Source organism: Macrotis lagotis, chromosome 8 (genome assembly GCF_037893015.1).
Source record: "Macrotis lagotis isolate mMagLag1 chromosome 8, bilby.v1.9.chrom.fasta, whole genome shotgun sequence".
Lineage (NCBI taxonomy): Eukaryota > Metazoa > Chordata > Mammalia > Peramelemorphia > Peramelidae > Macrotis > Macrotis lagotis.
The window spans coordinates 160,085,875-160,111,143 of record NC_133665.1 but is presented as its reverse complement, the minus strand read 5'-3'; the positions used below and the strand labels follow the sequence as shown (position 1 = coordinate 160,111,143).

Here is a 25,269-nt window from a genome sequence, read left to right as displayed (position 1 = left end):
AAAATTTTTTTGGTGGACAGAGTAGCAGATCTTCATGGGGAGAAGGGAGCTGCAGTTTCCTCCTCCTAATAAATGTGTGTGTGTGTGTGTGTGTGTGTGTGTGTGTGTGTGTGTGTGTGTGTGTGCAATGTGCCTGGCTGATCTTCACAATAACCCTGGGAGGTAGGTGTTGTGATCTCCATTTTTATAGATGAGAAAATGGGGATTACATAACTTGCACAGGGGCATACAGCTACTGTGTCTGACTTGAATCCAGGCTCGACTTTCCTACCAAGTTCCAAAATCTTATCCAAATGCCACAGTTTGCAACAAGAGTTATACCTACTAAAACTCATGAAAAATATTTCAAAAAGGTGCTTTCATTTTTATAAAGGTGCACTGTTCTAAAATGAGGAGTGTTCCTTTTCCTTTCAAATTACAGAAAATTTATACAAATTGTTGAACTATTTAATACCGATGGGAAACATTCCCCTTGTGCAAATCTTTTACAAAAGTTCAGAATAGGCACAGATTTACTATTTTTCTTTTATTTTTTTAGGTCAAACAAAGTAAATTACAGCTGTTCATGCTGGATATTTCAAGTGGAATATCCCTCCATTTGAAGCTCAACCTAGCTAAAAGAAAACTGACTTTGCTTCTTCTCCCCTTTATTCCTTTCTAGACTACACTCTTTCTTCCCAGATTTTACTAGCACACCTCAGTTCTCAGTACTCAGAACTCTCATATCTTTCTGTTTATGTTTATTGTACCCTTCCTCCCACATTAGTGCCCTTTGTTGCCTCATCCGCAAGATATGCCAGTTAAGAAAGCAGGGTGATGGATAGCAGAGAATCACTTAGCTTTTTATTCTCAGTGTCCTGATTTATAAAAAAAAAAAAAATTAACAATGAAAGCGCCTACTCAGACTAACTGGTAAGAATAAATTGAAACAGCATATTTCAAGTACTGTGCAAAATTTCATATGTAACTGTACACACAAAGTATTTTAAAATAATGCAAGCTTATCATTACTTAATAGATGAGATCATGGGGAGGGGAGAGGGAAGAAAAAAGTAAACTGAAATAAATACATTGCTATCATTATTAGTGCTCAGAGAGAGAGAGATCAGGATTATCTGTATTCATACCCTATACCTCTGACCCACCCTGAGCTCTGTGACTTTGGGCACTCTTGAGACTTTAAGAGAAGGCACCAGCCTACAAAGGAAGAAGCTGTTTCCTCATTAAGAGGATTCTGTCCCTTTATTCAGAGTCTTTCCCCTGTTCTTCCACTGTCAAGCTACCCTTTTTTATATCATTACTACTGATGAAGAAAAAGATTATATCAAATTTTTTACATCTTTTCCATTTTAAGTCTACTGAATGTTCTCCTCCTTCTAGGCCATCTTTTAAATCCTTTCTGAATTAGTTTCTTTAGTAGAATCTCTCACCAAGCTTTCTGTAAACTTATTTTTCCGTCATTGCTTCTTGATGTTTTATGAGGCAATATTCCCCATAATCTTTGATCATACTTCTCTTTTTTTTTAAAGTTTATATATGAAATTGGCCTTTGTCTTGGCAGTCACATCTCTCCTCTTGGAAAGGAAATCAACTATCTCCTGGCTCAGATTGTTTCTAGGATCTTTTAATCTTCTGGTTCTGGCAACCGCTTTACATCAATTGAACAAATTCTTTAGGAAATGGCTATTTTGTTGATGTTCCTCACTCCCTGTATCGTGAGCTACCCTGATTGCCTCGCATCCAAGGGCAACTCCAGTTGTCCTAAATCATATCTGGCCACTGGATCCAGATGGCTCATGAGGAGAAAAAAGACTGGTGATTTATTACAGCCCCCCCACTCAAAACCAATGCACTTGCTTGTTGTGGCATCAACTCCCTGACAACAAACAGCAGCAGCAGCATACCATTATATTACTATTCACAGAAACCTAGATCTCTGCTAAATCATATTACTGCTTATACAGTCTTGCCTTTACTCCAAAATCTATTCTATAGCTGACACAATTTCCTCAACATTCTTGAATCCTTCTCTAAGACTTGACTGAGCTGCAGTACCTTCCTGTACCCTCTCCCCTCCACTAACCTACCTAAGCTGAACCCCCCAACAGCAATCTTTCCCATTAAACTGAGTAATTTGGCATCTAATTATAAACTTACTGCTCTCATTATGCCTTATCACTTCACTAAGATCTAATTATATTCTAGGAAGTTCATCATTCCAAAATGATAACTGAATGAGACTAATACACAAATATTCTGATAAAACATAGAAAATTTCTTCTCAATTTCCCCTACTAAGGTTATAGATGAATTGAGAGAAACTGTATCAATGTAAATAAGCCTAAGAGACAAGAAAGCATAAATACTTTCTAAAGGTATACAAACGCCTTAATTTAAGCATGGAGTTCAACTCAAAACTGGATTCTAAGCAAATATTTGCAGAAAACACATTCTCTAACAATTTCAACTATGAAATGGTGAAATCAACTAGAGCTTACAACTTTAAGGGCCACAAAAAAATAAATCTATTAATGGCATTCCTTCTAGTTTTTCTACCTTCTACTTGGGGCAGCAATGAAATGTTATTAGATAATAAATTACAAGATCCTAATCTATGTGTCATTGCAGCCTAACAGGTATATAATTTTTTTTCATTTGTTAGCTGTAGAATCAATCTATTTGGAGCAAATTTCTTACCTTGAAGTGTGATTTGAGTCACTGGTCTTTGTCGTAGCATTCCCAGACTGTATACTGTTTGCTTCACTAGGAGGATCTTTCAGAATATCTGACTTTGGTCTAAAATAAGGAGCAAAAATAGGCTTTACTGGAATTTCTGGTTTCATTTACAATTTAATAAACTCAGTTATGAATGGCAAATTTCAGGCTCGCTTTGGGACTTACTTTGTCTTCTTGTTGGTGTTTTTCTTTGTAACACTAGGGCTAATTTCTTTCTCCTTATCTGGTTTTTCTTTTTCCTGCTTTTCCACTTTTTCCTTTTTCTCCTTTTTAGGTGGAGGGGGAGTAGCGTACTGCTGGGCCACTTGTTGAGCCACCAGTTGAGAGTTTATTCTAGGTTTTCTACAAAAGGAAGGGGAAAAAAACAATTGTAATTTAATAAACAAAGTGAATTTGAATTAGTAGAAATATTTTAAAATATTTAAAATCACATTTGCTAAATCACAACCCACTAAATTTATAGAGAAATTTAAATTTAAGGAAACTTTTCTTAAATTCAGTTCTAACAGTAATAATATTTGCTCTCCAAAAATTCTAAAAGAAAACTTATAAGAATAAGTATGGGACATTAGAAACTACTTTTTCAGCATTGTCAATATTGTATTCAATCTCCTTTTATCAGACATTGGTAATCTCTTAAAAAGAGAATGAAATTAAAATGGAGTCAGCTATTTATCTCCCAAACTAATTTACTGAGCCCAAGCCTACTCCCTGGCAGTTTGGTCCAGAAAAGGTAACTGAAGTCGCTAGCCATTCTCAGTAGGAGTAAAAATTTAAAGATCACTTTAACAAACCTAAGACAAATGCTATATTCATGAGGCCATCAGCAGTGATGCTGGTGCCAATCCCCAACCGACACTGTCTCTTAGAACCATTGTCTACATGTTCTAAATGGTGCCAACCAAGTTTCTCAAGGCTTGTTCCTTCACACCAAGTGGAATGGACTGCATCTCCACATCATACATGAAACTAAAGGAAATCAAAACCAAAACTAGCAAGCAATCAATATAATCATGGAAATGTAATGCAACCACAATTTCCACAATGCAAAATTCTAAACAATAACTAAGAAAACTTCAAAGATGAAATCAGAACAAACATCAACCAAAAATTTTGTTGAATCAATTCATTTTACATGAGAAAGCTGAGGTCAGGTGTTCAAACTTGTCTAGGCCAATAACACCTAAGTCTTAATAATTAGGGCTAACAAAAGGTACAAGTACTCATGAAAATCTTTTCTTTCTCATTCATTTTCCACATCTTTCACAGATCATTCATGGCAATTTCCAAGTCCTTGCTTGGGGGAAAATCTTCCCTTTTTCTCCCCCTTCTAAAGGTACAGAAAGTAAATTCTTTATGTTGGCCTTGGAATTAACCGCCTGTGATTACATAGTTTTGTGGTCTTTTGGCCAGCAGTTTTCCTTATCTCTACCCAAGGTCAAAAAGTTTTGCCACAACACTGAAAAGAGTGGAAAAACATTGCCTAAACTTATCTCTATTTTCTACATTGGAAGACAATGAAAGATTAAAATTTTATAGTAAATGAGAAGATCCAAAGTATCTTTAACCAATTCCTCTTGCATGAAGTAGAAATCAGACTGGGATCCAAAGCTACACAACATGATAAAGGTTAAGAATGTGCCAACCAAAGAAATATACTACTAATGCAATAATAATTCAGTTGCACTCAGGGTTAAACAGACTTTAGGTTGACTGGGAACACATTATTATTAAAATACCCCACAAGTATTTATTAAATGATATGGGTCTGCTGAGCATAGTTAGGAGGGATACAAAAAGGACAATTAAACACCCCTACCTTCAAGTTGAGTTCTTTCTATAAAGGGAAACAATATGTACAAAGTATGCTTGTGTGTGTAAAACAAAAATTGGGAGGGTATCCACAGCTCAGAAGATAAGATTGGGATCAGGTTGTAAAGGGCTTTAAAAAAAGCAAAACAGAAATTTATACATTTTTAACAACTGGGAGTCATTGGGATTTAAGTGACATGGTGAAGACTTACACTTTAACTTTATGTGAAAGAGTTCATTGAACAGATTTAAGGCATGCATTCTGGCATGAGTATTTAGAAAACTTATAAAGGAGGTAGGGCTTCAAAAAACTACAATTAAACCACCTTCTTTCTGTCACATATATAACTAGTGAATTTCTGGGACAACCAGTGAACATAACCAAATTCTGGCATACTTTGATACTAAAGTTACTCTTGCCAATGAAGGTCACATTGAAAACCTCTTATATTAAATATATATACAAAGAATTTAACAAAGGCAAATCATGCAATAAAATGTTCAAGTAAGTGCAGTTAATTTAATTCAACAATTTAAGTAAGATGTTAGGAATACAAAGACAAAAAAAATTGTGCCTATTTGAAGATCTTCATTGAATGAAGAGTGGTATAGGGGCTTATTTTAGCCAGTTTATTCAGAATCATTTGGTAATTCCTAATAACTAAAAACAAACTCACATTTTATTACATTCTATTGGCCTGTTTGTCTACAAAATCAAAGTTCTAAACCTAAATCTCTATTTAAACAATCCTGTTTCACCAATGCCAATAGAGCTTACAATTTGATTTTTGTTTTGGTCCTGGAAATTTCTTAAAATGGAAACTGGAGAAACTATGAGATGCTTTGATTCCATCTCAGAATTTTCCAGGGCAAAATAATTTTTTAAATACTCCCTAAGAATTTAGCTCTTTGGGATCTTATAGTAAGAATTTTAGACCATTTAAAAATGCTTACTAAAAACAAGTTGAAAAATTTATAAAATAGTTAAATACTCAAATTAATTACAAAGACATATGAAAGATGATACATCCAAAGAAGGAACGGATAAATATAAGTCCAACTTGTGTCTAATGTCATTTCTAGGGTAAGAGGGAGAGAAGAAATAAAAGTTATCATATAGCTTTATTATATATTTAAAATAAGTTGGAGATAATAGATTTGCAGTTTCATGTACAATCATCTTTCTTCTAGTTATGCAAATGCTTGTTTTATTTAAGTTCAGAATAAAATAAATAAAAATATTAAAAGGTCAGTTTTAAAAGCAATCTCATATTTCACTATAATGAATTTTCAAAATCAATAATTCATTTTTTAAAAATACCACCTCCACATTAGAATTCTTGAATTCCTTTTTTTGCAGGACCTAGATTAAAAGAATAATTATTCAAATAACTAAAATTTTCTCCCATAAAGTTAAAAGCCACTGAAACTCCAGTTGCATTTTACAATTATTTCTGAAACAGAAGTGACAGTTCAATATATCCTCAAAGATATATTATGCTAAGTATCAGGCACCTCACTACTGAGGGAGGGAGAATAAGAATGGTTAGCATTTTAAACACATCCATTTTCATGGGAATTGTTGATTTTGCAGAAAAATCTAGTTAATTAAAGAGGTCTCTTCAACTCTGGTCTGTTCACTTTCCAAGTCTCCACTCCCCCCCCTCCACAACCTATGCTGGTTATGTCTAAATTCAAGGCTCTCCAACTGCTCTGCTTAGCTTTGCATCACAACCTCTACAGGTGGAGCCCGCTGGGCCTGCCTCCATACAGCTTCTTCCCAGAGGCTCTCCTAAAATCCTCAATTCCTGTTACTTGGTTTATACCACTCAGGCTTACACCAGCTCTGACACTTATCACCTCCCTCTAGGGTCTAGGGCCACAAGTCACCAGGATTTCAAAACAAAACAAAACCATTGAGAGCACTATTCCACAGGTTCCAGGAGTTTTGAAAGGGTACCCCCATTCTCCTAAACTAAACAGCTACTCAGGGCCACCTTTCTTCATTCACCTATATTGACAGACAGAAATAAGGCAGTGAGGGAGGTTTTATCTTTCTCTGCATTCTACATAAGCATATGATCCAGAAACACTCCAGAATTAATCTCTTAATAACCTGAAAGCACATCTATTTTCAGAAAACAAGAGTTTTTTTTTTTATTAGATTCTTTGTTGACAATTTTTAGGACTAATTCTCCAAATGCTGTATTAATTTCGCAGAGAATTTCAGATTTTGACAGTTTTCCTAATACTGAACCAGCCTTGCATTCCTGGGATAAATGGTCATAATGGTAGTGACAACCTGTTGTAATCATTTTGATAAGATTTTATTTAAGATTTTTGCATCTATATTCATCGGGGAGATTAGGCAGAGTTCCATCTTCACCTATTTTTCCAAAGAGTTTATATAGAATTGGAACCAGTTGTTCCTTAAATGTTTGATAGAATTAACTTGTGAATTCATCTGGCCCTGGTGATTTTTTTCTTAGGGTGTTCAATAATGACTTCTTGCATTTCTTTTTCTGAAATAAATAATCCTATTTAATTTCCTCTTCATTTAACCTGGGTAACTTATTTTTTGTAAATATTCATCCATTTCACTTAGATTGTCAAATAGAGTTGGGCAAATAATTGTAAATTATTACTTTAATTTCTTCCTAATTGGTGGTTAGGTCACCTTTTTCATTTATGATACTAGCAACTTGGTTTTTTCAATAGTTTAATTTAATTTTCAATAGTTTAATTTTATTAATTTCTCCATTAATTTCTCCTTTAATTTTTAAAATTTCTAATTTGGTATTTAACTGGGGTTTAATTTGTTCCTTCTATAATATTTTTAGTTGTATATTTATTGATTTCCTCTTTCTCTATTTATCCATGTAAACATTTAAAGATATAACTCCTGGCAGCCACCTTGAGTGTATCCCATAGGTTTTGGTATGTTGTTTCATTATCTAGGATGAAATAATTAATATTAAATAATAATATAATAATATATATAATGATATAATAATATGTAATAATAATAATAATAATAAAATAATCTTTCTATAATTTCTTTGACCCACTTATTCTTTAAAATGAGATTAATTTAGCTTCCAATTCATCCCTGGCCCAATACTGCATGTGATTTTCATTGCATTATGATCTGAGAAAGATATATTCACTATTTCTGCCTTTCTGCAATTGATTATTAGGTTTTTATGCCCTAGTACATGGTCAATGTTTGCATAAGTGCCATGTACTGCAGAAAAGAAAGTATATTCCTTTCTATCCCCATTCAATTTCATCCATAGGTCTATCATGTCTAGGTTTTCTAACATTCTATTTACCTCTTTAACTTCCTTATTATTTTATGGTTAGATTTATTTAAATCTGAGAGCAGGAGGCTGAGGTCTCCCACCCATTGGGTGCATGCATATTTAGTATTGAAATTAAATTATTGTCTATGGTACCTTTTAGGAAGATATAGTTTCCTTCCTTACCTCTTTTAAAGCTATCTACTTTTGCAGTTGCTTTGTCTGAGATAAGGATTGTAATCCCTGCATTTTTCACTTCAATTGAAGAAAAATATATTTTGCTCCAAACTTTGACCTTTACTCTATATGTATCTCTCTGCTTCAAATGAGTTTCTTGTAAACAGTATATTGTAGGATTCTGGTTTTTAATCCACTCTGCTATTCGCTTACATTTTAAGGGAGAGTTCATTCCATTCACATTCAAAGTTACAATTACTCTTTATTGCCCTTCATATTATTTTTCCGGTTTGTATTTATCCCCTTTATCCATATTCCCCAGTATTTTGTCTCTGACTACCAACATCTTCAGTGTGTTTGGCCTCCTATATCCAAACTCCCTTTCCCTTTTTCCCTTCTTCCTTCCCTCCCTTGTTGGTTCCCCTTTTCCCCTTTCCCCCCTTTTAATACTTAAAAAAGGTAAGATAAGTTTCTCAACTAAGTGGATGTAAAGGATGTAAAGCCAAATCTGATGAGAGTAAGATTCAGGCAGTTCTCACCTCCTCCCTTCTTCCCCTCTATTGCAATAGGTCCTTTGGACCTCTTAATGTAATGAGATTTATCCCATTCAGTCTCCTCAGTCTTCTTCTCTGGCACTAAGAATGCACAGCATCTCCTTGCAGCTGCCTCCTTCCTTAGTTGATTATCTTTACTATGCCACTCTGATCCTGGGAGGAAGGGGGGCCAAGGAGGAAGAACAAGAGAGGGGAACCCTCCTTCCCCCCCAACCCAGACTATTTTTCAGGGAGAAAGATTCCAACTCTTACACTGAATTCTCCACTTTTAACTCAAGAATCCTCAACCACCAGAGTGAGTTACTAATGGACTTTAACCTATAGGTCCAGAAGTATGTCTGATCATTTCAACTAGTAATAAGATGGTTCCTGTGTCACATCACCCTGCCTTCATCCAATGCTCAAAAGTATCCTCTAATCACACTGCCATCACTGTATTTTCAGACCCTCAACACTTCTTGCCTGGAATGTTATAAGTGAACATCTCCTAAACTGACTCCAACTTCTATCCTCCAATCAATGCAGCTGTCAAATATTCTAAAGCAATGGTCTGGACTACATCCTTTACTTGAGTCACTCCCCACTTCCATATTGGGGGGTGGGGGTGGTACAGGTTACATTGTCTCCACCCCCCCATTCTCCCCAATCTGGAAAATATGGAGTAAAGTCTTCTCTTTGTACTAGAATAAATCTGAACTATTACAGCATTAAAAGAGAAAACACTGGCATTTTGCAATACTATGCATATATTTAATGCATTATTCTCCATTGAATTCCTTATGCCAGTTTTAAAAATATTGAAACTACAATGGGGGAAAAGTCAAAATATGGAAGGGATAAATGTAAAGGACCTAGGTTTGAATTCTGACTTTCCTATTAACTAATCTAAATTGAAATTTGGGGACCTCAACCTCCTAGGTGAGTAAACTATCACAGACCAATGATGACTAATACCTTTCCTCTTCTATTTTCCCCCCTCCTTTCTCATGCCCTCAAGCAATGGTGCCACAAAATGCTGTTTCTCTTTATGTTCAACCATTAACTACACTGGCAGGTTCTTTCATATCATTTACAAATTTTCTCCACTGTCTTCTAATTCTCACCATTCAGGAAAAAATCTTTCTTTTTCCATGTGAGTACTCAATGGGATACCAATTATGTATCTGAGAGGCAAAAGAATAGTAATGATATCCTTGTGGCAAGGAAAATTTACTTATCAGTTTTGAAATGAAATTAGTCATAATAATATTAATGAATTGTTCTTTGAAAATTGTGAGAAAATAGTAGTGTTTCAGAACATAAAGCCCAGATCTCCCTACAAATACTCTAAAACTCATAAACCAGACAGCTCCCTATATTATAAGCTGCCCCAGTACAGGACCCCTCAGAAAGACCACCACAATGAGGCAGCCCTGTGTGGAGAACAAGCCAGTATAGGAGGAAGACAAAGCAGACAGACCAGGAAGCCAGGACCAAACCAGCACCAGGACACCCCCTCCCCAAAGACACTCCCAACCGTAGTCAATAAACACCCAGGCCCTGAGCTAACAAGCACTAGAAGATAACAGTCTCAGAGAAAAGCCACTCAACAAGCATCTAAAAGAAATGAAACAAGAGATGAAAATAATAAGGATACATTTAAGGCCTGGATGCCATCAATATTGAATTAAAAAGCAAATAGAAAACAAGAAAGAATTCTCTGGTCACTTCTGAAATTCCTAAATTTTTTTGGGGGGGGGGGATCATAAACTCATCATAGTCAAAATCCAAAACTGTAAAGTTAAAAAAAAATTTAAAAAAACCAAGCTCTCTCCCCCCACAAAGGGATCAAATATCAAAGAGCCATGATCAGGTCACTTCAGACTCCTCAACTGCAGTGATAGAGCAAGAGAGGGGAGTGGGGAATGCTATTCCACAAGGTAGGGTTCTACAAGAACCAGTGGCATTTGGCTGCACTGACCAACACATTTTATCAATGGAAATTATCTATGATGAAGAACTGCTTACTTTCTAATAGGGAGAAAAACAACTCAGAACCCCTTCAAACATAAAGTTAAATGAAATAAGGCACATATAATGGCCTGGAGGTGGTCTGGATGTGTGTCTCCTTTTAGGGTTTGGTCAAGAATAGGGAAAGCTGTAGTGATACTTTATGTAGTGGAAGAAGATAGTCTTTTATTCTTGTGGAAAAGAAGAACAAGGTAGAATTGTCTGGATTCAAGAGCAGTAAATTAATGATCTTATGTCACCTTGGAAATTTCCAGTGGCCATCTCCCAGGGATGTGTTTAGTCCTATATATTAAACATTTTCATCTATTTTTTTCGACAAAGATATAGATGGTGTATGCTTATAAAATCTGCAGACAATATAAAAGGATTTTAAAAAATTTGAGGCTAGAATGCTAAGGCAAATTTAACAAGAGAATATAATTAGGCATTTGTAAAGTCTTTTGCTTGAGTTAAAAAAGTCAACTTAAGTAAAAGATGGAGGGAAGCTTGGCTAGATAGCAGTCATTTTAAAAAAGGGGGATTTCTAGGGGCTTATAGTAGACTCAAAATTCAAGTAGTCAACAATGTAGGTCAGTGCCCCCCCCAAAAAAAAAACAAAATGGGAAAAGATTCCCTCTATGATACCTGAATCTGGACAAAGACTGATTCCTCCTTACAATAGGCTAAGTAAAAAGCATGGTGACTAAATCAACTGAAGAAAACCTCAATGAGATAGTTTCAATGAGAAAGTTTCTGCCAATGGCTATCCTTTTATAACACCTCAGACTGTACTGTGTACTGGTAAGGCAACAATTGAAGCTCAAATAATATTCATCCCCTAGTCCAAAAAGACCTTGAGCAACAGCATCCAAGTTTTTAGAGCAGGTTGTCATTCAGTCACGCCCAGATCTCTGGGACCCTGGGTCCCAACTGTCTGGAATGGGCTACCATGCCCTTCTCACAGGGATTAAGACAAACGGGCTGGGCAGAACTGCACAGCACCTAAGTAAGTGTCTGAGGTCACAGTTGAACTCAGCCCCCCCCCCCAACTCCAGACCTTCTTTAAGGGCATAGACTTGAAAATTCTAAATGTCAGGAAGTGTCTCAAAAGTACTTCATAATACATCATACAATCTCTTCTGGCTTTGGAAAAGTGGGTATTTAACTATTTGTATAATATAGAAAATTAATTATTCCAGAATAAAGTATACTGGTCTAAATCAGATTCATCAAAACCCACAGAATATAATTGTTTCCCAAAATATTTCCAGAAAGGCTTTTCTTTGAACAGTGAATTAAATTCTTTTCTGACTTATAATTCCTGTACTTCTATTTTAAGCATGAGGTTGGTCCTAAACATTTGCTTGTTTAATTGAGGAATAGGGTTTAGGTTAATACTATTTTCAAAATATAAAACTTTTTAATGTGGACCCAACTTCATTTAATATTTCATTTGAAAACACAAATTTAAAAGTATATCTTCTCTCCCTAATTTATATAACAAACATTTCATAAAAAAGATACTTATTTTGAAGCATGCTGACCTTTCTAACTACATAATATTGTAATTTTGGTGATTATTCTTATTGTAAGCCACATAGAGAATAAAACAATTTCAAATGTAAACAAGATAAATCATTTCTCTCTAGGAACATTATACCAAAATAATCCAATCTGCTCTGAAAATGTTTATAGCTGTCAAAAATCCCAATTAAAATGTATTTAGCAGTCTCTAAATTGTAGTTCAAAGACAGAAGCAGACATTTTCAAAATGCATCACAATTAGTAATTTTTGAGGGATAAAGCAGGTTTCAGGGGAAAAATCAGTCTACAGAAGTGTCAAAGTCAGTTCCTCAAATGAACCAGAATAAAATTGGGAACTATTTAACAAAATAAATAAAAGTCTAATACCACATTTATAAAAAATGTCCAAGAAAACACTAAGACTGGATGCAGAGACCCTGGATGTTTTAAGAGCCGCTCTCTTCTGGATCACTCTGGGCTTCAGAGCCTTGGCTCTCACTGCTAATGGAGGGACGGGTGTGGTTCAGGGGACAGAGCACTGACCTTGGAGTCAGGAGTTCAAATCCAACCTCAGACACTTGACTCTTACTAGTTGTGTGAACTTGGCCAAGTCACTTAACCCTGACTGCCTCACATGCAGGGCTATCTCCAGACGACCTGATTATATCTGGCCACTGGACCCAGATGCCCCCAGAGGAGGCAAGTCTGGGGACTTAAGTACAGCCACCCCCCCATTCAGATTCAATTCACCTGCTTGTCATGGCATCCCCTCCCTGGTGTCTTCTTCAAGAATGAGGGACAAATTTTTCAGACATATAGGAGCAGGACAAGACAGCCAGATAGGATCCCCCAGGATGTGAGATGCAAAAGTAACGAAGATACAGTCAGAGGCGCCACTTTAAAGGCCAATAAGAGAAGCTGGCTGCTGAGGAGGCAACAGGAAGCACGAAGGGATGTCCTTTGACTGGTGCTTTAGGTATATCATTGCCAGCAGGCTATTCAAATAGTCCAGGGGACAAGTTTTGAATTAAGGCTGGTGGCAAAGTGAGCTGAAGAGAGACCTCAGCCTTGTATATGCATAAGATTGACCTCTGATTGACTGGACTAGGAGGATGGAGATGTCCTTCAAAGAAAGAGGGAAGGGGAGAGTGGCTGGGGCAAAGAGAACCAGTTATGTTTTAGGATATATTTTATTTCCTGGTATGGCTTGCAAACATCTCTGCTTCTGGCTTTCCTTTTAAGTCCTAGCAAAATTTCAGCTTTTAGAAGCAGCTTTTCATTGATTTTATTGATTCGGCTTCAATTAGCCAAATATCTTGTTTCTACCCAGTTTTCAAGTTGCCCATCCACCTGAAGTTCATGGGTTCCTGGATGTCTCTATGTTTCTCTAGGACTTAACACACATCTGACACAGTTAGAACCTATAAATGCTTGTAGGCAAACTGACATTAAAGACACCCCAGGGTCCATCTAGTAATGATTTGAACAAAAGGGGCAAGATGCTCCCTGGTGGAGAGTTCTTGATGTACCTAAGTGGATCGCTCCTAACGAGCAAGTGACATGGGATTGGGGGGGAGGCAGAAGGGGTCAGCATATGGTGATCAAGGGGACCAGGGCCAGAGAGTCCCAGACAACAGGACAGAAGGCAGACCAGGGCCAGAGGTCCACTTTCTCCAGGTGGGGTCTCAAACCAAGCCCTCCTCTCCCCAGTTCATTCTTCTGCTTTCAACAAAGTCCAGAGAGAAGGAGGGCAAAGTTGATGGCAAAAGCAGAAAAAGATTAGAGTGTACAGTGTAGAGTGTTAACATACTTAAATATTATTTTTGGGGGAATTCACCTAAAGCAAGAAGCATCTGAATCTCTTCCTCAGTACAGATTTAATGCAAAGGATAAACAAAAGTTTACACCAACAGTATACCATAGGAAGGAAACTGTTCTAGGGTATTGGGGAGCAACAGTTCTCTTAACAGGCATTCTTATCTATTCACTTCATTAGCGGTCAAGGAAGCAGTCCATTTACTTTTCTAGCTATCTCCATTATCCCTTTTTCCCCAACATGGGAAATGACAGATTAGGAGAATGTTAAACATGTAGCTTGGGAAATATTGATAAAGTCTCCCACAACATTCTCATGAAAAAGGTAAAAATCTGAACTATTTAGCTGGCTAGATTTGGCATGTCCAACAAGTCAGAGAAGATCAGAAACATCAAGAGCCAAACCCCAGAGAACCTAAGCGTTTAGGGGATTGGAATAGGAAGTAGTCACACACAGAGGGTTCAATTCATAAAGGGAAGGAGAATTAGGATAATATTGGTATGGTCCTAGAGTAGTTTATCTTGTCTGCTTCTTCATGACCTCACTGGGGTTTTTCTTGGTAAAGATACTGGAGCAGTTTGCCAGTTCCATCTCCAGCTCATTTTACAGCTGAGGAAACTGAGGCACAGTATTTGGGGCCAGATTTGAATTCAGGTCTCACTGGTTCCAGGCAGGGTGCTCTATCCACTATACCACCTAGGTAAATGTTATGTAAAGCACACTGCATCTGGAATCCGAGGACCTGGAACCCATGTGATCTTGGAAAATCTAATGTCACTTCACTTCTTGATCACTTAAGTCACAAATGATTTAGGTTCAAGAATGCCCATTGTGGGTTCCTGTACCCTTTTTCCCCTGAGAGAGAACCTCAAATGGAAAAAAACATCATCCACCACCTAAACTACCAATCCAAATTGTTACAATTACGAGGTCATTGGGTACAAGCCCAAAGGTCTTCATCTTTCAATTTTCATTTAAATGCTTTGTCTTTCCCCCACAATTTCATTCTCTTAGGACTAGAAAAGACAATTAGTTAATCTAGTAAACTAACAAAAGATCCTTTTAAAAGTTTTGCAGTCTAGTACTCAGACCTCTTATAGGGTTGATTACATAGGCAGACAGAAACAGATATTGTCCTTTGGAGATGATAAATTTAACCGATTCAATTCAAGTTAATAAAGCTGAGCCAGAAAACAAAACTGGTAAATAATTTTTGCCAACGAATGAAAAAATGTTAAGCCAATTTATTTATTTATTCAAAAAATGTTTATAAAGGAGATTATTACTATATAGAGGACTGTGTTAGATATTGGCAAGTAAGCTTCCCAGTATAAATTTAAACTGGGGGGGGGGCACCGTCTTGTTTTCCAATTTTGTTTTTTTATCTTCAGAATTTACCCTAGTGACTTGAATACTATAGGTACCTAATAAATGCTTGCTAAATTGTTTAACAAATGAGAAAGAATTTCATTAACTCACAAATTATTTGTGGCTAAGTTGAGTTTAGGTAAAGGCAAGGGAAGTAAAACAAAAATTAATTTTAAAAGTTTGAAGAATACCTTCAAAAATGACTTCTTGAAAGACTGACATGTGACACAGAAAAGGAGAGAGATGGACCTTTATATATAATCTTTCCGCTTCAACCTTGGAGAGATTTCCATGAACTGATGCTGAGTAAGATGAGCAGAACCAGAAGAACACTATACATCCTAACAGCAACATGGGGTGAGGATCAGCCTTGATGGACTCGCTCACTCCATCAGTGCAACAATCAGGGACAATATGGGGCTGCCTGCAATGGAGAATACCATCTGTATCCAGAGAAATAACTGTGGAGGAGTTTGAACAAAGACCAAGGACTATTAACTTTAATTTAGAAAAAAACTGATATCTTACTGTCTGATCTTGCTATCTCCTTATACTTTATGTTTCTTCCTTACGGATATTTCTTTCTCATCACATTCAATTTGGATCAATGTATCCCATGGAAACAATGTAAAGACTGGCAAATTGGGGGTGGGGGAGGGAATAAGATTAGGGGGAAAATTGTAAATTCAAAATAAATAAAATCTTAAAAAACCCTTTCCCCTAAGATTTGGATTTACTTTTTCCATTTGATAATTCAGGTTAGGTTAGTTCCTCTTTCTAGTTCATTAGTATAGTAATGTGATTTCTGGCTAGAAACACTCTGTGTTTTATCTAAATCCAAAGACAATTAAGCAGTTACACAAAGGTTTTTCATGAAAGGATTCCAAAAAGAAAAGAATATTTCAAAAAAAGACTTATGTTAGAACCTTTATATAACAATAGGAAAATGAGGAACCTGATGACAATCACTAGAAAATGAAAACTTGAGGTGGCTAGGTGGTGGCAGTAGATAGAGCACCCATGCTGGAGTCAGAAAGGCCTGAGTTCAAATCCGGCCTCAGACACTTAATAATTATGTGGCTGTGACCTTGGGCAAGTCATTTAACTGCTGCCTTAAATAGTGAATGAATTTTTTAAAAAGACAATGAAAACTTTACAGCCTCCAAGAAAATGATATTGACCTCTTAATGACCTATACAATTGTCAAAAGTTCTCTAAAGGAACAAGTATGGTGCTATTAAATAATACAATTTAAACTTAGCAAAACACACAATTAAGTATCAAGGAGGATTCTAATTCTCTCCAGAATCTTGCCTAGTACTAAAAGAACTAAAAATATTTAGTTTGTAGTTTATCAAAAAAGGGATGCTCTGGGCAGGATGTCTCCATGACTCATCATTCTGACAATGTGAAGATTGCACATCAAAGTGATAAAGAAAATGTTTTCTGTGATAAATCAAATGGAAACATCTACTTATGGCTAACAAAGTCAAAGTTGGCAAGGATCAAGTTTTAAGTTTTGCCTCAAAATTTCATTTTGATCCATCCTTTTTATTTATTAAAAAGACTTGACTCTACAGTCCTTGAGACACTCAAGGTGTTTCAGCCTCTTTTCTGATTCTTACACTCTGTAATTGAAGATCAGGAAAAAAAATAATAGGTCAAGAGCTAAACTGTAATCCTATACAATGTAGATACACTACGGGAGAAAATAAGAATTTTTTACTTCTGAAGGGATGACCTTCATTCACAAGAGCACACACAGTACTGAAATAATATTCTGACATGGGTTACTCCTCACCCATCCTTATGTGTCTTCTATCTGGTCTATCATCCAACAGCTGTCCATCAGATTGGATACAGAATATGTAAAAGCAATGGGTACTCAGAAGGAATACACAAACCAGTTGAAAACATCCAGCATAGTTGTATGAAATAACTTAAGAACTGCACAGGAACAGATCATAAACATTAATAATTGCTACTATCCAAGAAACTGAGCAACTTACCTAAGATCATATTGGACTAGTGCCTACCAACCTCAGGAAGCAGAAATGAGAAGAAGGTAAACAAAGGGCCAGGATGTGACTTGAAAAGAAAGAAATCCATGTAAAGTCTAAGATACCAAAAGAATGTCAATAAGATGACATCCCTATGGACATACAGGTGATATCAGGAATGAGCAACTTGTGTCTTTTTTCCTCATTTCTATAAATCTTTCCTAGGGATGATCTAGGATATATGGAGGATACAGAGTGAGAGATCTTCAGTCCAACAGCTGCACCTAAAAGAGCTGAGGCTACAAGAGCTCAATGTTTGTTTATTCAGTTACAATTTGAAGTCACTAAAGAATAATTACAGCTTTAAAGGCTCTCCAACAAGCAACTGGCCCTGTGTATGGCAAAACTCAACACAAGATTCCAGGGCAAATGCTCCAGAGACAATCCTGATTATCAACATCAATTCAGGAAAAAACAAAAAAGAAAAGAGTTGGTCTTACAAAAGGTTAAAAAAAAAAAAATCAAAAAGAACACACAACTTCTATCCAGGAATAATCATAATCCCAAAAAACTAAATCTCCACTACACTCTAAGGTTACCCACCTGACTTCATTTGCTCCCCACAATCGCCAGAGAGGAAGGTGCTACTGAGGCCACCATCACAAGCTAAGATGTTCTGCCTGTCCAGCCCACCCTCAGAGACAAAGCTGAGTGAATCGCATTTGGCCCTGGGAGCTTCTGCCCATTTAAGAACATGAGGCTGGAAAACCAGGGTCTGGGGCTCTAAAAGCTAAGGGCATAAACATATATTAGAGGAAATTATCACCCAGGGAGATGGCTCTGTGGGGCCCACTCCCCCATCAGAGCTGGACTTAAGCTTCCTAATGCCGGGTGCTTTGAGAGTTTTCCTAACTTGTGCCAGGGCCTATGAGTAAATAGGAGTCCAAAAAGAAAGCTGTTATGAAGGTAAACCTGACAAAATGACTAGACATGAGGGGTGAAAGCCCTGAAGAATGAAGGGTGGTGACCCTCAACTAGGATGGAAGTTTGAAAGGGGTGGGGGGGGTGGAAAGGAGAAGCAGCAAACTTACTGTATTAATTAAAACATTCGAAGGATTGTGCATTGCCACCACTTCTGTTCACCACAACTGATAATCACTTTACTATGATATTTGATCTCCTCCACCATACCTGGTGAGACTGACAGTGGAAAAACAAACCAACGAGACTAATAATCCTAGACATTTGCTTTCCTAGCCATAGACTCATGATTTCCCCCAGAGAAATCTTTGTTAGAGTTTTGGGAGAACCCAAAACCTGGAGCCTGGTAGACCCCGCAGATATGCGGTGCCTCAGCTCCTTGTCCTAGTGGACCAGGGCTCCCACTTTTCAGAGGGTTTATCTCCACAATCCTGCAAACCTGGTCTCCCTATTCAATTATCTTCTACTTCCCTCTTTTTGTGTGAATGAATAAAAAAACATGTCAGCACCTGATAATACAAACTTCCTGGCCCAGACTATCTACTAACTCCTCCTCTACTTTTAGTCAAGTTTGTTGAATTTAACTACTGAGAATTAGTATTTTGCTTTCCTTGAGTTTCAGCTGCACCCTCTGTAAAATAAAGATACAAACTATTATTTAACAAGCTTTTTCAGTTCTTGAATTTGGATTCTCTGCAATCTAGCCACAATGATTTCTCTCTCTCTCTCCACTGAGCATCTATGGCACTTATCTGTACCGTTTATTTGGCAATAAAAAGCACATTCTGCCTTTAAAAAATTTTTTTTGTCCTACAGTCTTGACTTTCATTTATTTAGCTTGTTTTGTCCTTAATGTATTGTCTCCCCAAACAGATTTTCAATTCCTTGAAAGCAAAGGTCATGTGGTTTTGCTTCTTTGTACCCCCACACACCTTAGGGTACAGTGGACAGTAGGTTGAAAGAATTAATGAACTGCAAAGAATAATTCACTGATTTATGAAGTTCATTTTCTCATACTATTGAGTTTCACTCAGAAGCATTGTTAGGCAAACATAAAAGAGCCCTTCACATTTGTTTACCATTTTGACCATCACTTCCTAATTTGCTGCTTCCAAGGAGTCTACCATCACAGTATTTTAAAGCCAAGTTTAGAAAACACCTAGTTCATGTCTGAAAAATCAGTTTCATATTAGAAAATATCCAATAACAAATCCCAAGAATTCAAAGAAAGTGAAAGGATTTCAAAACAATACAATTTTGTGTGTGCACTTTTGAAATCATAAAATTCTTAAGAACTGATAAGTTATATATAGACATTTATACACATGTGTCAAATTCAATTTTTTTTTTAAAAAAATATTGTTTTAAATGACCACTACTGGGTGGTTTTTCCCTTTTAATCACTCTCAAAATTCCAATGATTTGAAGGAAAGGTACTGTGGGGTCTGGTTTTTTTTTTTAGGTTTTTGCAAGGCAATGGGGTTAAGTGGCTTGCAGAAGGCCACACAAGCTAGGTAATTATTAAGTGTCTGAGACCAGATTTGAACCCAGGTACTCCTAACTCCAGGGCCGGTGCTTTATCCACTATGCCAGATGAGAAGTGAGTGCATTGTTTGTAAAGTTAATTAAAATACCTATATATAAGATTCTGGATTGCCTAAATCCTCTGTTCACCTGTACAGACAATAATAGTTTTATATAGCTATACTAGTATCACATTTGATCATCTTATGAGACAGAAAATATAAGAGGAACAAGGGATGGAAAGTGTTTTTTTAAATCAGTTTCATTATCTAATTCATAAGGAAAAAATAAGTTTCTTGAAATTTTATAATTTCTCCAATTACAAACTAGCTCTCATTCTAACTGACTATTACATTGTGAAAAACAGGAAAATCAGTTACAAGACTTCCAACTCCTATGGTAAACCTGTTCCAAATGTAAATCTCTCCAACCTCCCTGGCACCATTATCTAAATCATTTTCCATTTAGCGAGTCTGACATCCATGCCAGGGAGCCTTTCATTACCCATCCCACTTAATACCCACAATCTCTCCCCATTCGCTTCTTCAGTCTTCACTGACCAGAGGACACAGAGATTGATGTGTGGATTATTGGGATTCCTAATGCTTTTCCCTGCTGGCTAACTGTGGCGTGCTTGGCAGGCAGCCTGGCTTACAACACGTGGAGAAGCGTTAGCCTAACACAACCATGTCATATGGCATTTCAGACTTAAGTTAAAGGAAACAATACTTATTTAGCATCAGCCTGCCATATGCTTTCAAAACTAATAAAGCTAATAAAGTTTCAAACAACATTATGAATATTTTTTCCTTTTTGTGTATTCCATGAAAATACCAAGGAGTTTAAAACAAATTTCACTCATGTCTATTATTTTCTTCCCACCACTAATATTCCATAAGCACATCACTTATTTTATAGCAATTAATCTCAACTGGCCTTGGAAAAAGGCAAAGCAAAAAGGTTTTTAAAAAACTGCACTAGGGACAGCTAGGTGGCGCAATGGATAGAGTACCAGTCCTGTCATTGGGAGTACCTGAGTTCAAATGTAGCCTCAGACACTTAATTAGCTAGCTGTGTGGCCTTGGGCAAGCCACTTAACACACTGCCTTGTAAAATAAATAAATAAATAAATAGAAACTGCACTAAAAAAATACAAATATTAGGGTGGGCAGTACACAAAAGTGCTTTAGTTACAAGGATAATCACAAAACTATTGTCACCTCTTTAATCATTCAAGACATGGAAAACCAAAATATTCCTCCTAGTTTTGATAATGCAAATAATTTTCCAGCTTACAACTTTTTTCCCCTGCTAATCAAAATATGGAGTAAAAATATTTTATTATCAAATAGATTGAGTTGGAAAAAAAATAGCCCTTGTTTCCTCCTGGAATTTTGTCAGCTAAGAAAGTAGCAGAAATATATTATCTTACACAGTAAACAAATATACAAAAATGTTTCTATTATGTGCAAGCAAAATTAAATTCACCTGAGTAGATTGGGGGAAGACCAGTAGGGGTTTCTTGCACTTATGTTTAACTATAAAAATATTTAGGCTCTCAGAGGAGAAAAGATCCTCAAGGGGAAGCAATAACACGTTCCAACTTGAGAGAGGAATTTTCAGTAGATAAAACAGATTATAAATTGGCAAAAAAAGAAGGTAGAACAGATAACAAAGCAAAATAAGAATCAAAGAAGGACAAGCTTCCAGAATGAGGACCTGAGCCCCAATACATCTTTGGTATGATGATCCCATAAAGATCAGGACTTGACTAAGAACAGCAATGACCTAAATGGGAAGCTAATAAAGGAACATCAACCTAACATGATGAACTTTGCAATGCTAGAAAGAATTTAAGCAGCATTCATTCCCCATGAGAACGCCCCAGCCCTACACCAATAGGTGCATCTTCCAGATAACAAATCTTTATCGAGTCAAGTGCCTCTTATTTGCAAGGAATCAAGCCATATGGAACAAAGTGCTCTCAGTTGTAGCCACTAGGGATAAACGAGGACAAATGAAAATCAGTGCTTATCTCTAAGAAAATTAGATTCTGGATCCAAAATTATTCTCTGTCCCAGGGCCTCCTAACTCCCCAAGGTTCAAAAACCAACTTTAAGTATCAAGACTCCCAACCTACACATTCACAGCCTCCTCCCTGGGCTCTAGACTTCTCAAACTCCACAAATCCAAAACAAAACAGACACTGGTTGCTCTGAACTAAAGCTTTCCTCTCTCCCCAACTTCCCTAATTCTGCCTAGGGCCCCACTAGCCCTCAGTTCTAACAGAAGAGGCTCATCAAGTAAATTCTGGAGACTCCCTATTAATTCCAGATTTAAATACAAAGTCAAGTACTCTGGCATTTAAAGTTCTCACCAACTGTACCCCCTCCTACCTTTCCAGTTCTATTTTGTTCCTTTCAAATCATTTATAAACCAGCTATGCTGTCCTTTGGCACTGGTCATCCAGAATGCTCTGCCCTCTCACCACTGGTTCCCTGGCTCCCTCAGTTCCAATACTTCAGGAGACCTTTCCCCCAAGGTCTCTGGCTTCCACCATCCACTCATCCACCATCTATCTTCCATGTACCCAGTTATTTCTATGTTATCTCCTGACTTAAACAGACCTCTTTGGGGTCTGGCCCTAAGGGTCCTGGGGCATCAGGTCTTGACAGGTCTTCACAATTTTGTCATCAGGCCAAGGACAGGATCCGCTGGCTTTTTTTTAACCCCCACCAAAAGCTGCTGCAACATCTGTAACATCAAAGGAAACTCTAGAGCAAATTCTTGGCTGAACCCTAAAACCTCTCTCGGCACCTTTTTTGCAGCATAACATGCATTCTATAAAACCTTAAAATTATAAACAACCTTCCTAATGGCGTGAAACCCCAGCACCCTGCCAAGAGAACTTGCTCAAGGTGAGGGACCCAAGGCATCCACTTTTGTCATCCTACATTGATCAGTATATCACACGGTATTTTCTATCAGATTTCCTATCACTGTCCCCCCCCCCCAAGTAAATCCATACCACATGTATGTGCCCTAAAATGACAAGAGAATGAAGGAAAAAAAATTAGACTGAATGCTACAAGAATATATGAAATAACCAACTAGGAATAAGGGGCACCTACAGCAGCTTCTTGAAACGAGCTGGTTTCTGAAAAGAGCCTTGAAAATAAAGGATTCCAAAAAGCAGATAAAAGAATGCCTTAGGTAAGCTTCTTCAAATGCAGAGGTAGAAGATGTCAGGTCAAACTGTCTGGCTGCAATGGAAAATGCATTAATGGGAGATAAGATGAAATACAGTTGGAGAAGCAGAGTTTGAAGCAGGTACAAATATTCTAAACAGACATAATCTTGCCTCCCCCATCATCAAGTAATTTTAGTCCCTTTACTGATGAGTAAATTCAAGAAAAATGAACTCAGAAACAGCCAGGTGGTGCAACTGATAGAGCACTGGCCCTAGAGTCAGGAAGACCCAAGTTCAAATCCAGTCTGAGACACTTAATAATTATTATATGACCTTGGGGGTGAGTCACTTAACTCCCATTGCCCTGCCCCTACCCAAAAGAACACTCAATTTTGAAGGAATAAAATTAGAACTCTACTACTAAAACTGAGTTTATATAAACTATACCAATTTACTATTTTCAATCACACACTAAATTCAAAAAATCTATGACAACTACTACTCAACTCAATGTACTCCCCTCTGGTCTATCATCATTCTTTCCCAACAATCCATGGTATTATTTTTTTTTATCTTAAAAGAATCCATTTCAGAAATCATAAGGAAACACTTAAAATTGGGTGTTCTTTAGATCAAAAGTATTTTAAAAAGTATTAAAATTCAACTGCTATTCAAATAAAGATGACACTAGAATCTAGCCTCAAGCTTACACTTCAGTTTACTCACATGTAATAAATTTTACTCATTCCTTTTAGGTCCCTTAACCTAAGTACACATCCACTTGAGGCATTAGGTGCTAGAGACAATGATAGCACCTACCTCCACAGACTTATTGTGAAGATGAAATATCATTTGTTAGACACTTTGCAAACCTTAAAAGTTATGTTGAAACCCCCAACTGTCACTGTTGTTATTAGTCTATGAGGGGAGAACACAATGAGGTTGGATTAGACCATCTCTAAATCCTACTGATGACCCTACTTGGCCCTCACTTTAAAGATGACTGTTGCCAGAGGTTACTAAACTTAGCCAAAGAATGTAGTTTTTAAAAACATGAGAATATTAATTTCAGGATTTTTCCTTTACCTAGCACCAGCCTCTGCACAGACCCTTGCTGTCTCCACCTCAAACTTTCCCCACTGCTCTGGACTACTCGTTTCGTTGTGGGTTGGTCTCCCTGCCCCAAGTATCTTCCCACTTCGGGTCACCCTCTGCTAAGCTGCCAAGGTGATCTTCCTCAATAGCTTCTGACAACATGCCCAAATCTGTGCAAATATAGCAGGGTCTTTTTGTGGTGACAAAAAACAAATTGAGGGGAATGGAATACTACTGTACTATAAGAAATGACCAGACAAATTTCAAAGAAAATCTTAAAAGATTTACCTGAACTATCAGTGAAATGAGCAGAATCAGGGAAACAAAAGTACATACTAATAGCACCACTATGTGACGATTAACTAAGAATGACTTGGTTCTTTCTCAATACAATTACGAAGGACTCATAATGGAAAATACTACCTACATCCAAAGAAAGAACAGATAAGATTCCAAATGCAGACTAAAGCATTTTTTTTTTAACTTTAGCGTTTTTTCCCTTACTTTTTCCCCTGGTTTTCTTTTTTCCTTTTTATCCATTTCTTCTTTCATTGATTAATATTGAAGTGTTTTGTGACTGCATACATATATAACCTATATTAAATTGTTTATGTTTTAGGAAGATGGAAGGGAAGGAGAGAAAAATTTGGAGCTCAAAATCAAGTCGATGGACTTCCTGAGGCTTTCAGAACTTGGTTTTTTTAATCATCCTGTAACCATTAATAGCAAATAACACTGTCTCCATATATCTGGCAATGTCAGCTTTTTTGTTATCATAAATATTACTTGGTCAAAAATTTTGACATACCTCTAAGATTATTGGTCATATATACCTGCTTGGATCAAGGTCAAGTAAACTTATAGATTGTCGGTAAGTTATTTGTCAATGCAATATCTTTAATTATTCACTCCTCTTTTTTCCTCCTTTACAAGTAGGAATGCCTAGTAAAGAACCAGAACCCATATTTGAAAGTTCTGATGTGAATTAAGAATTGATTTAATGATTTCTTGTTCTATAAAGCACCCTTTAGACATTATAAATTTCAGAGCAGTTACATTTTAAACGCTGCAAATTAACTTAAGCTGGGAAATGTGATCTATGTTCATTTCTACAAAAATTAGTAACTGAGGTAGAAAAGCTTTGGGTGCATAGACATTTGTTAAAACTAGAAATCAGTTTGTCACCTATACTTTCTGAACTATT

The 25,269-nt window shown here is 36.8% G+C and overlaps 1 protein-coding gene across 1 annotated transcript in view; it reads right to left on the bottom strand.

Annotated features, from left to right (window-relative positions):
• The window catches only part of RYBP (RING1 and YY1 binding protein), a 51,043-nt gene that overhangs the window by 1,107 nt on the left and 24,667 nt on the right, over positions 1 to 25,269 (bottom strand). The window contains exons 3-4 of the mRNA XM_074198719.1: positions 2,902 to 3,078; positions 2,698 to 2,796 (exon numbers count right to left, since the gene is read on the bottom strand). Coding sequence (XP_074054820.1) covers positions 2,698 to 2,796; positions 2,902 to 3,078 — 276 coding nt within the window. The remainder of the gene's footprint in view (positions 1 to 2,697; positions 2,797 to 2,901; positions 3,079 to 25,269) is intronic.